We start from the raw sequence: 13,477 nt of genomic DNA, 5'->3' as shown, positions 1-13,477 counted from the left end.
AAAAAAATGTACTCAGCCAGTCATCAAAATATTTATCCAATGTTCTAACCATAGTCTCAGCACACCTCTGTCCAAGTGAGGAGCAAAACGTCCAAGCATCATAACGCACACATGGGCTCTGTCTGGTTTGTAGTTCAGTGTAGCAGAATGATTTCAGTTATCTTCCAGTTTAACCAAAGGCACCATCAGTCACTGTTAGCTCTCTGCAGCTCAGGTTCTGGATGGTCCTCTGTCAGTGGTGCCCTGTTGTATGGCTCAACTGCAGCCTTGGTCGCTTTTCGTTGTATTTTCTCAAGTGGGCATAAATACCTGAATATATGAAAACATTCTCACTCTGACCTCGTCACATATCGACCTTTGGTCTTGGACTTTTCATGTCCAGATACAAGGTGCAAGGTACCCTGGGTGCATTTGTTGTTGACGTTCTGGCATGCCGTGTCAACTTCAGCCTGTTACATGCATTGTCTTCTTTCAAAATACACTTCCGTTTTCACAGGAAATTTACAGTTTGCATACAGTCTTTTTCAAAATAAAAGCGCTACGTCGGTTAATATGGGTGTGTTGGTGTTATCCAGTGGTACAGTAGCTAGTTTAGGCACATAACAAGTCACTAGCGTACCTTAGGACCTGTCATAATAGTGTGCACAGGGGACCGCTGTAACTACGTTATGCCACTGATATACACCGATACCAGTACATCTGTGAGAGGCTAATATTGGCTGATAAAGTGGGGCTCTCATCACAATGACCTGGTGCCCATACTGACACCTTCACAATATTTATATTTGTCTTGTCCAACCAACAGTCCAAACATCAACATTATTATAAATACATTAAAAATAATAAAATAATTCAAAGTAAAAGCAGCAAAACTTCACATTTGTGGTATTTAAACAGTCAAAATTTGGTGGTTAGTTTAATTTATGTAAAAAAAAAAGTGCTTTATAAACACTTCATGTTTTATATATATAATCAAATTGTTTATTTAAACCAGTATGAATATTACTTGTACACAAAGTAGGCTTGAGATTATATATCAGTTATAAATAATTCATTTAATCAAACTGCCAACAGACAGCACATCAAAGAAAGAGTGAGTTACAGCACATGAGGATTATGGCACCCACCATAGCAATACAACACCACTTTATCCTGTTAAAACAATCCTCACAACTTGGAGTAATTCTTATAACAAACCCTTTTGATTCTTTTGATCTGACGACCCTTACAGACTAAAGGAATATGAATAATTTACAGGGTAATCAAGGAATGGACACATAATTCCAGGTAGCCAACCCACTTTTATACATCTGAAGAACCTCTATAAAATAAAAAAATGAATTAACCCTAAAACTGGACACCATCATACTAGTCATTCATTTCACAACAGAAATTCACAACATGTAGAAAACACAAGCAAGAAAATTGAAAGCTTTAAAAAGAGACAATTTAGTATTTGCAGGAGCCTGTCTTCCTGTAACAATGACGGCCCTGTTGCTGTCTCTGTCCGTGGTGCTGAAACCAGTCAGCAGTCAGGAACTTGTTTCAGCTGACTGATGGCTGATGTTTGAGCTCTGCCATTCTGTTGAAGTTGTTGTCATGCTAACAGCAGGAAACACCGGCTGTCAAGGATATGAAAACATGACTGGCTCAATATGGGTACTATTACCAGATATGGCTGTATTGAGATGACCTTGACTCACGAAGAAGGAAGTGATTGTTTTCATAGCAGATGAACCATTTTGTTGAAGTGCTGCAGCAGTATCTGACGGCACTTTTCAGTTGTTTCATAACTCACATTGTCATGAAACATTTACAGAAATGTTTATTGATTGCAATCATCTGCTCAGTTTTACTCATCCTCCTTCTCATAATGTGTCTTTCATTTTTATTAATGTCCTTGTCCTACATTTCTGTCATTTACTTTTTATTCCGTCCACCATCTCTTTTGCTGTCTGGTTTGAAAGCAAATTTCTGCACAAGCATTTTTTTTTTACAACTCTAGAAATCATGCGGCCGTCTCTCTGCAGTTTTGCAGGAAAAGCAGAGTCAGACACCGTCCTTCAGATTATTATTATTATTTTTTTATTTCTTGTAGAGTAAAGTAGGAGTGTACTCTGGCAGTTTTTCTAACGAAGATGACTTGCATATATTTAAACCTCAACTGTGTCATGAGGACTTGTGTCTTTGTTGGAGGGGACAAGAGTGTGTGTCTGACCGTATATGTACATTTTAGTATGCAAGTGCTTCAGAAGGCTTTTGGTTACAGGCTGCAGCACTTTGGCCTGAGGATTTTTTTTTCGCATACAGCGTCAGGCATTCATCCAGTATTGACTATAATGTAGAATCAGCCCACGCATGGCTGAGCTCAGTCAATGAGCGCCAGTCTGACTCCCTGCATCACAGCACCAGAGATATAAGAGGGCTGGTTACTGTAGCTCTGTGCTGAGAGCTGCTCCTCTAAGCTTCCCCCTTAAACACCAACACACACTCACACAGGGAAAATAATTAATAAAGATTATACAAATGAATAAAATACAAAAAGAGTCCAGGAAATGTTTTAGAGAGACAAAAGAAGGAGAGGACGAAAGAGGTGATGATAGGAGGTTAGAATAAAATAAAATGAATACAAGACGAATCCAGGAAAATGTTTTGGAGAGAAGAGGAAAGGAAAGGAAAGGAAAGGAGAGAAGAGGAGACAAAAATTAAAACGAGATGAGAAGAAAGGAGATAAGCGATAAAAAGAGGGTACGCAAGGATAAGAGAAGAAAGGAGAAGATAGGAAACAAGGAGGAAGGAGACAGGAGGAGAGGAGAGGATACAATGAAGGAGGAAAGTAGAGGAGATCAAACAAGGAGGGGGGAAAGGAAAGGAGAAGAAATGAAAGGGAAGGAGAGAAGAAACAAGAGGTGAGGAAACAATAAAGGAGAGGAACCAAGAGGAGAGGACATGAATTGGAGAGGAGAGGAAGTAAGAGGGCATCTCTTTGTTTCCTTTCCTCTCATTTCCTCTCCTCTCCAAAGGACAAGATAGAAAACAAGAGAAAAGGAAAGGAGAGTACCCGAGAGAAGAGGAAACAATGAGGACAGAAAAGGAAAGGAAAGGGAAGGGGAAAAGAGGAGTGGAACTGAGAGGTAAGGAAGTAAGATGACAGGAAACAAGGAGGGAGGAAAGGAATTTAGAGGGAACATGAGAGGAGAGGAAATGAAAGGAATTGAAAAGAAAGGAAATAAGGTTGCAGGGAGCAATGTGAGAGGATGCAATGAGGGTGGAAATGAGAGGAAAGAAAAGGAGAGGAGAGGAAACAAGGAAGGAGGAAACAAAAGAGGATAGGATACAAGAGGGGAGGAAAGAAGTGAAGAAGAAACAAGGGGGTAGGAAAGGAAAGCAGAGGAAAAAAGAAGAGAGGGGAGAAAATGAGAGGAATTAAAAGAGGAAACAAGGCAGCAGAGAAATAAAAGAGAGGATACAAGGAGGGAGGAAAGGAGGGGAAACGAGGAGGGAGGACAGGACAGGAGAGTAGAATAGATGAGATGGGAAGAAACAAGGAGGTAGGAAAGATAAAGAAAGAAACAAGAGGAGATTAAAGGAGGAGAGCAAAGCAGAGGAGAGGAAAGGAATGTAAAGAAGAGGGAAAAAGGAGGGAGGAAACACAAAGAGAGAATACAAGTAGGGAAGAAAGGAAAGGAGAAGAAATAAGGAGGTAAGAAAAGGACAGTAGAGAAAACAAGAGGAGAGGAAATGAGAGGAAGTTTGAAGAAAGGAAATGAGAGAGGAAACTAAAAGAAAAACATACAAGGAGGGAGGAAATGAGAGGAGGAAACAGGGAGGTAGGAAAGGGGAGAAGAGACAAGAGATGAGAATAAACAGGAGAGGAGAGAAAAGAAGAGTAGAAGAAAGGAACAGAGAGGAGAGAAAAGGAGAGCAAAACAAAGAGAGAGGAGAAGACAGGAGAAGAAACAAGGAGGTAGGAAAGGAAAGTAGAGGAAATGTGAAGAAATGAAATGAGCGAGGAAACAAAAAGAAAGGATACAAGAAGGGAGGAAATGGCAGGAGAGGAAACGAGGAGAGGGGAGAAAACAAGAAGAAAGGGTAGGAGAGAAGAGAACAGAAAAGGAGAGGAAACAGGGAGGGAGAAAACAAAAGGAGAGGATGCAGATTGGGACGAAATGAGCGGAAATGGAAAGAAGGGAATAAAGGAGAAAGTAAACAAAAAGAGAGGATACAAGGAGGGAGGAAATGAGAGAATATTGAACAAGAAGGGAAGAGATGAGAAGGGAGGAGTAAATGAGAGAGAAGAAGAAGACAGGAACAGAGAGGAAATGAAAGTAGGAAAAAATACATTAAAAAAATAGAGAAAAGTTGAGGAGAGGAGAAGAGCCAAGGAGGAAATAAGGGAGGAAAAGAAGGACATAGCGAAGGAAACAAGCAGATCCGCCTCCAGCAGATGGACTGGTAACAGCAGTGTGAAGAGGACATGATGAATGTCTCTTTTTAAAAGCATAAGCCTCTCTGTGGAGAGCAGGAGGTGAGAGTAAAGGACAGACTGAAGGAGGAAGGAGGACGGATGGAGGCTCAGTGGACAGACACTGACAATATGCATCAAACTGGAGGGTAAAGACGGGACAAGAGGGACGGACAGATACAGAGAGGAGGCTGAAATCACACACATAAAGCCAGATGTTCACTTCCTCTCCTCTCCACAGGCTGCAGCTGCTTCCATCTAGTGTCCAACTCCGCTCCAATCAACACAACATGCGTTAGCGTGCACATTAGCCCGTGGCTATGTCTTTGACGCTGATGCTGATTGCGGATGGCTGCTGCTCCACATACAGCCTCGGGGCTACACATTTATCAGCTGGTAATCAGCTGGCCCTTTGCACGCTTTGCTTGCCTCGGCTGCCACCACTGCGGCTTCCTGTTCCATGCGCTTTGTGTACAGCGTGCGGCACAATAGGACATGATGAGAGATATCACAGACGCCGTAGAAGCAACCCACTCCAGCTGCTGATTTGTATCTGGCGAGATAGTGGGAACAGTTTCTGACTCCCGATTGTGATTTAGTTTCCTACTCTAACCTTTTTAGTAATTTAATAACAAAAATGAAGCTCTTTTAGTTAAATTTGAAATCATAATATAGATAAAATCATAACAGCTAGTGAGCTTGTGTATCAACAGATCCATCTCAATGACAACTGAGCATGCTCCATCGTCCCCAAACAGAGACACATTGCTCAACATGAAACAACCAACTTTATTTACAGGTTCACATGACAGGGAGCCTGGTTTAACTTCAGGGTGGGAAAAGGCCAACAAAACAAAACAAAAGCAACTAAGTGTCGTGGCCGTCTTCTGAGATGAGCCAATCACCTGCTGGAGCCGGTAGCCGGTGCACCGGTTGTCTCTCCGTGTCAACACATTGTGTACATCAGGCATTCTCACACTGACTGGAAAAGACAATCGTAACACTTCATCTGCCGATGAGGACAGTTGGAAAAGTCAGTCATAGCATACAAAATACAAAATTTGTTGGTATTACATACAGTTAAAAGTCATCAGTCATCAGTCATCACCATCAGGACTCTTCATAATAAGCTTTTACTCTGCAGTCACGTGTCATATCGTGATGAAAATGAGACTGTTCAAAACATAGTGAGCCAATTTTCCAACTTAGTTTTATTTACAATGTAGGTCATGTATTGCATCATAGCATCATACCTCTGCCCTCTATGAGAATGAGTCTATGGTAAACCAGAAGGACAGGAGCACACAGGTACAATGACACAAACTATGGTTTCACCCTACAACACGCTAACAGTGAGACAAAACAGCTGCTCATTTGTAGCAGAACGGCTCCAGTCAATACAGTCAATAGCAGCAAAGTAGCTACAGCTACCACAGGGAGTCGTTTTCATCCCAGCCTGTGGCATCCCAGCCCTGCACACAGTCCCTCCTTTTTATTATGTTTATTTGTCAGGGACCATGTATTTCAAGCAATAAGAAGAGATGCTTTGTATCAGATTTAGCCACCGGCTACTGTCTGTCTGCGGTCCCTGGGCGGGCAGACACAAACGCCACAAAGTAAACGCAAAGGTAAAGAAATAAAGTGAGTTCACAGAGGGAGATCTGGAGACTTTGAATGTGTTGAAAGCAGCCGTGGTTGTTCTTCTGTTCTGAGTTTTCCTCCTCAGCGAGAAAAACAGAAGTACAGTGTGAACATGGACTGAGATTGATCAATTAACAGAAAGTTCTGCTGCTCAACAACTACGTGTGTCCTCGAGAGAGGATAGAAGACACAAAAAGGATAAGATGGGTAAAGATGAGCTTTTCTGTTTAATATATGGAACTGATGGTTGGCTGTAGGGAAGTCAGTGTCAGTACAGACTGAACCTTCTCAGTAACTATCCTATGGATCGCCATGAAAGTATCTACGTTCCCTACAGGATGACTTTCTATAAAGGTGGGGGACGCTCTGCTGTTCCATCTAGTGGCATCATAAATACCGTATTGTAGTATATCAACTGGGCTTGCCTGAGTTTCTTCAAGACATTTCACCTCTCATCCAAGAAGCTTCTTCAGTTCTAACTGACTGGTGTGGAGTCGCAGGGTTTAAACTCTGTGTGGGTGTGAACCCTTACAGAGTCATTAAGGTCACATGTGTCATTAACCCCAAAGACCACCCCTCAAAGACGCTGTAAGGGTTCACACCCACACAGAGTTTAAACCCTGCAGCTCCACACCAGTCAGTTAGAACTGAAGAAGCTTCTTGATGTCCAGTTGCCTACAATATAGCATTTAAGTTTACCACGACCTGGATGACTGAGAACCTTCACCGACATCTAGTGCCATCGTCCACTCATTACAAAGGCTGGTGGATATTTCCTTTTGTTTTATCCAGAGTTTGGTGAACAGCACAGAACAGTCAGTATGTTTTTGGTTATTTGCAGGTGAATAACATCTAGTTGTCTGTTAAAACTGGACAAAATTTCATTGAGAACTTGAAGCAGATCATATCATATACTTTTTTTTAGTGGCATTTTGATGTCTTTATGTTTTTCTTTCATGTAAGGACCCTGACACACTAAGCAGACGTTCGGCAATTGGTCAATGTTGGGCTGTCGTTGAGCGTCTGTCGCCCTTGGTTTGGTTTGTTTTTCTTTCTTTTTTTTTGGGCCAGTTCAGTCACCCTGATTGGCAGCTAAGCTTAGTGGATGAGAGGAGAAACAGAAGTGAGGAAAGCAAACAACGAGCTAAAGTCAAGAGGGTGTGAGATGGAAACAAACTAGTTATATGGGGTGTTTATGCCTCTGCACTGGGGATAGCCATGGCCAGAAGCATTGTGTCTTCAGGTTGTATGTATGTCTTTCCGTCCATACATCCGTCCACACATCCACCCATACACCATTCGTCCCATTCTCGTGAAAGTGATATCTCAAAAACGCCTCAAAGGAATTTCTTCATACTTGGCACAAACATTCACTTGGGTTCAACAATGAGCTGATGATGACAATAATTGGATTTTGGTGGTCAAAGGTCAAGGTGACTGTGACCTTGCATCCATCTCATTCTTATGATACCTTAAGAAGGCTTTGAGGGAGTTTCCTCAAATTTTATACAAAGTGAACTGATTAGAATTTGGTGGTGAAAGGTCAAAGGTCAAGGTCACTGTGACCTCACAAAATGTGCTCTTTGACCATAACTCAAGAATTTGGTCAGATACTAAAATGGTGACACAAATTTTGAAACTATAGGTCGTCTGTGCTGTCGGAGGGAAGATGTGTGTGTGAGGCGTCCATGTTTTCATAGGGAACTGCCCATTGGTCCGACAGCCCATTGGTTCGACATCCCATTGTTCCAACCGTATTAAACCCATTGTTCCAAAGTCCGTTCCGAAATCATCATGATGCCCTGTGGTTAAGGTCTGGTTAGGTTTAGGCACAAAAACCAATTGGTTAGGGTTACGAAAAGATCATGGTGTGGGTTAAAATGAAAAAAAAAGTGACAAACACGTAAGCCGTGAGCCTGCTTCGCCTCAAGCTGGTCGCGGCGCACTATACGCCCGCCGCGAGCCGTTCAGCACCGCGGACAGTCGGACTAATGGGATGTCGAACCAATAGGCTGTCGGACCAATGACATGGACCCGTTTTCATAGACATGGATGTAAACTGTCAGAGAAACTTTACTGGTTCAGAGAGGCATACAACTATGAAGCAGTAATTTTAGTTTTTTTTGTTTGTTTGTTTTGTTAGCCATTGAGGTTTTTAGCAGAAACAGTTTGTAAATGTTTGTGTTATTGTCCGCTAGCGCACAGTAGTCACTTTTCTATCAACATTGAGATGTGTTGTTAATGTGCTAACTGGCTAACTAGCTTCTTGAATCCGTTCCATCAGTCTTGCCACTTGTTCTTGGATGTTGGTTTCAGTGTGTCCAGACCTTCACAGGTTATACATGATCTCCAAGTCACTTTTTTTTTTGTAAAAGGGGTTTAAAAAGTCCATCCTTTCTTACATTTCAGTGTTGTTGTGCAGGTATAGCAATGAGATGCCTTGCAGTTATGGCGTCTTTTTTCATTTTCAGCTGAATTTGTCGCTTTTGTTTTTCCTCTAAGTGTGCACCAATCCACAAATGTGGCATTTTAAGTTGTAACAACACCAAAACTCAGTTTTGATAAGCTTCAAATGTAATCCAATGCTGGCCTTTCAAAAGAGAAAAAAGGCGAGTGTCCTGTTGCAGACCATAAACCGCAACGTCTGCGATTTTTTTGGTTCCAGCTGGGGACCTTTGATACATGTCATTTTCCATCTCTTTCCCCTCAGTTCCTGTCATCTCTCTAATGTCAACTGTTTATAAAGGCATGAAATAAGATATTAAAAAAATGTGTGTTCCCAAAGCCTCGAATGGTAAAGACCTCGTGACAGCACATTTTGAATTTCATGCTCTTTTCTAGCTTTTGCGACGTGCAACCCCATTTGTCTTTTGTCATAACTGAGAAAAGGAACAATGACTGTGTCTGATTCAAGTCCCAATAGTTAGTCAAAATGCCATGAACCAGCTCTACCAGGAGTAACTGAGGACATTCTGAGATGATACATGCATGTGGGAGCATGTGTTTGTCGTCTCAACCAGCAGTCCCTCCTGGCGCCGACATCCCTCTAACAGGGAGCAAGGGGCTGAGGATGGGATGGAGGAGGTGGAGAGGGAGCCGGGTTGCCAGAGCACAGGTTAATCCACTAATTGGGAGCAAAGGGAGACGGGTTGCCAGATTGTGATGGCCACCAGGAGGGGCCGTTTAAGGGGGACATCTGTTCCTGCTGGAGAACAGCCGCCCTCACAGCTCCCTAGTTTCCTCTCTGACACTCATCTTCTTTATACACAAACCTGACAGTGTGCCCCCCCCCCCCCCCCCCCCCCCAACAGTAATGTTACATCCTACTCATGGAGGCAAGCCTGTTTCACTGCCCCGCCTGGACCAAAAGCCAGGATCTGGCTGGAAAAAGATAAAAGCTTGAGAGGAGTTTGCTTCAGCATGGTGTCTTTTAGTTTAGAGAAGGGTTGTCTTGCCAAGGATCTTGTGTCAACTAAAGCCAGTTTCTGAGTCAAACCACCAATTATTGTGTTTTATCACTTCACATGAGCATATTTCAACCAGCCTCAGTTTCATCAGTAAACATATTGAGGAGCTGTCACACTGACACGGACTAAAAAGCATTCAGGAAGCACTTAACGTGTAACACTAGAAAATGGATCCAGATCTGCCTCAAAATACACACATAGACATCAACGGGATACATGTGATGATTTATATTTTCTAGTTCTCTTGAAGATAATGAAAATGTTCTAAAATCTCACAATCTGAATGGAACCATGTGGAGTTCTTACACACTATGAGCTACAGCACAAACCTGATGTTTTGAATATTGGGTCCACATTTTTGTGTGTCTTACAAAGTTCACATCAGCGTGAGGACGCATATGTAAGTGGCTGTAAATGGAGGGGAATCCACAAATAGCCACTCTTTGTTCCTCACGTGTTTGTTAGCCTGTCGTCCACCTCTCAAAAACACTTTCTTAACATCCATCACTTTGCTTTTGAGATACCACCTTTGCCCCCATCATTTTTACTACGGCCACTAGAGGTCAGGTGAATTTGTTTCTTTTTGATGAAACTTTCCACTTCATTGATTTGAAAATGTGCATTTGCTGTTTGTTCATGTTTACAAAGGGACGAGGGGTATATCAATGAATATAGTAATTATTATTATTATTATTATTATTATTATTATTATAGTAGTTATTAAGCATACTGAGCTTATCTTTGCCTACAATGGATGGTACTCACATTAAACATTATTATGTATTAGGATCCAATAAATATATAGAACAAAAAGATACTCATAAGTTGTGTAAAGTTAAGTTGTGTTTTCTTTTCCCTTCTTTGATGTGTCTTGTCCTGTATGTCTCACTGTATCAGGATACGCCATCCTGCAAGCCATCATGGAGAAGGCAGGACAAAACAACTGGCAGGTCAGCGCCATCTGCGTGGAAAACTTCAACGATGCCAGTTACCGACGGCTGCTGGATGATCTGGACCGGAGACAGGAGAAGAAGTTCGTCATCGACCTTGAGGCTGAGAGATTGCAGAACATGCTGGAACAGGTGATGCCACCACAACATCAGCATTTGTTCTTATTTGTGTGTCTTTTTGTCAGAGCAGTCAGGCTAAATTGCAGCACATTACTGTAGACAACAAGTCCAGACAACCGACCAAGCTAGCCAAACTTGTTTGGATGGGAAATGAAGGTGAATGGTAAAAATTTTACGCAAAATGTTCATTGTAAATATCGATTACAGTTTCCCATGGATGTATAGTAAGAGCGAGATAATGGACTCCAAAATGGTGCCCACTGAAAGTTGGTTCCCCAGGACATACCATGGATGTATGAAGAGAATTGGATACAGAGTTGTGGATGGGGCCCAGTTCATTGCTATGAAAGTTGCTCAGTGGTGCATGAAGCCAAAAAAGTACGACTTCCTGTGTATAAAATCACCAACATCTTCTGCATCATTGGGCCAGCAGAACAAGTGCACTTGAGACTTTCGCTGGTGGAGCGGCCAACTTCAGGTTTGGCACTCTGCCAACTTAAATAGGGATCAAATGATTTAATCATGCAGCTCTCCTACACTTGTAGACAATTGTTATCAGACAAAGTGGATCAAATCCGGATAGTGAATTGAGTGATTTTGCAGGGGTTGTGATGCTTAGAAAAATGTATCCACCAATCTACGGATGTCTCGTTCACAATGTAAGTCTATGGGAGTAAGTCTTTATGGGCCCAATGGCATCACATACAGACCTGGAAGTCCTCATTTCATGGTTTGACCACTATGTCAAATTGGCTTCAAAGCCTGGTGCTGTTCCTGGGGGCTTGGGACACCAAATCTGATCTTCCTGGTTTGCTTCGTGTTCTGCAGCCTGTTGTGTGTGCTTGTTAGTGTCTGTGCCTGAGCTCCGCCGCCCATCCCGTAGACTTTACATTGATGAGAGATGATGTTAGGCAGTTAACAATCGTTAATCTAGCCTTTAGGAAAGTTGTCGTGGTTTAAAAATCCACAATGCAAAGAGTAATTCTTGACTTTGTTTGCAGTTTGAGGTGCTCAGCACATTTTACAGATATCTCTTTTATAATATTGGTCTATAGGGAAAATGCTTTTTGGGCCACAGGGGATTGGGATGTTGTGGTACCTCAGATGGGCTCTGTGACAAATTTGTAAAAAAAAAAAAATTAAAACAAGGCTGACCTCTCATGCTGTATCCATACCTCTTAATGCATCAATTCAGAGTCAAACATCCTGGCTCAGCTTTGACCTGGCATACTTGCTGTTTGCCTGATTTCTGATAGAACTGTCAACTCGATACACTCTGAATGTTTTTTAATGGTTTCCAGGAAACTGTTATGATGCAATGGCAACTGTGTGATAAGTAACGAGGCAGAGAATATTTGTTCTTTTAAGATGAGAATGAGAACGACAAATGTAATTAGACATTTTGCATGTACCATATATTTCCAAATACTTGCCGGGCACCTAGTAGCCGCTGGGGGTTTGACCCCATTTTGCGTAATAAACGCCGGTCCGATTAAACGCACGGGCGATTATTATTGATTCCTCATTCATTGCCTCATGGCTGTCCCTCCTTGAGGGACTGTTTGCGCTTTTACACACGGGTCGGTGGTGAAGTGGTGCACATGACTCGTGCTACGGATGGATAACTGGGGCTTTACTGGTATAATGCAATAGCACCACCCAGCGGTGAAACCCGTGTACACGAAAAAAATGACCCACTCTAAATGTTCAGAGATTTTTGTACACGAACTCACCCCTACATTATACAGTATTTTTGCACTAAAAAACATACTGGACAGGAACTGTAACCAAATAACGGCCTGGTGCAGGTCGGTGCAAAAAAAAAAAAGAGCCTTGAGCAAATAGCCCCTGGTTCTTTTAAACGCCTGGGGTCAAAATCGATTTTGTGAAATAAACGCCCGGGCTACTATTTGGAAAAATATGGTACCTTAAATCTAAAACTCTTAGTTTCCATACCATAAGATCAACAAAATCACTTTAATTACTAAACTTTTTCACATTCTCTAAAATGCAACTGCAGGACCCCAGAAGCTGAATATCTACAAAGAACAGAAGTTAATACTTTACACAGTTACTGTTTGTTTCACTCTGTTTTTTCTTTTTTTTTTGAGTATGTTTGTGCTAATTAGAAAGTTTTGAGCTTGGAAACAGTCTGTTTGGATCTCTAGTGGTGTTAGTTGGCATGAGCACACTCAGAATACGATGTGTGCCTTCTTCCTCCTCCTTCTCTTCCTCTTCACCCCCTCATCCCTCCATCTTTCCCTGGGGCAACTGGTGTCTCTGTAATTGTTCAATTATTCAGGAAATCTCCACTCTGACATCTGTCATAGTTCTAACAGTTTACTTTGCAGATGTGTGTAAGTCGGAGAGTCTCTTTGCCCCACGCAGCAACAGCAACAGCAGACTTCCTGCTCAATGACAGTGTGCAGAACATCTCACAAGTAGATGTGATTGACTGTCATACTTAGAGCTTGTGGGATGATAAAGTCTTTTTTGTAGTGGTGGTCAGAGTGAGACATAAACATCTATTTTAGCCTGCATTCATTCCAGCTGTCATCCTGTTCATATTTGCATCTTGCCAAATTCTCCTGGTCCTGGACAAGGATTTGAAGACGTAATTGGGTCTCATTAGCTGCTTATTAACAGCACGGTCAGTACATATCAAGGCTTATAGGCAACCAGATGTTACTTTGAATGTAATCTCTAAATGCAAACCTGTTTAACTTACAGATGGGACTTTAATCCGCTGGCAGCTAATTTGCAAGCTGTACAAACTGTACCATAGCTGCTTAAAGTTAAAATTAAAGTCCAAGAGGTGTCCAGGTAACTGAAAG

The 13,477-nt window shown here is 42.0% G+C and overlaps 1 protein-coding gene across 3 annotated transcripts in view; it reads left to right on the top strand.

Moving 5' to 3' along the window:
* The window catches only part of LOC117269805 (glutamate receptor 4), a 188,169-nt gene that overhangs the window by 102,054 nt on the left and 72,638 nt on the right, over positions 1-13,477 (top strand). For all 3 annotated transcript variants that reach the window (XM_033647147.2, XM_033647139.2, XM_033647165.2), the window contains exon 4: positions 10,471-10,655. In XM_033647147.2, the coding sequence (XP_033503038.1) occupies positions 10,471-10,655 (185 nt within the window). The remainder of the gene's footprint in view (positions 1-10,470; positions 10,656-13,477) is intronic.

This window comes from Epinephelus lanceolatus, chromosome 11 (genome assembly GCF_041903045.1).
Source record: "Epinephelus lanceolatus isolate andai-2023 chromosome 11, ASM4190304v1, whole genome shotgun sequence".
In the NCBI taxonomy this organism is placed as follows: domain Eukaryota; kingdom Metazoa; phylum Chordata; class Actinopteri; order Perciformes; family Serranidae; genus Epinephelus; species Epinephelus lanceolatus.
This window is presented reverse-complemented; position numbering and strand designations above follow the sequence as displayed.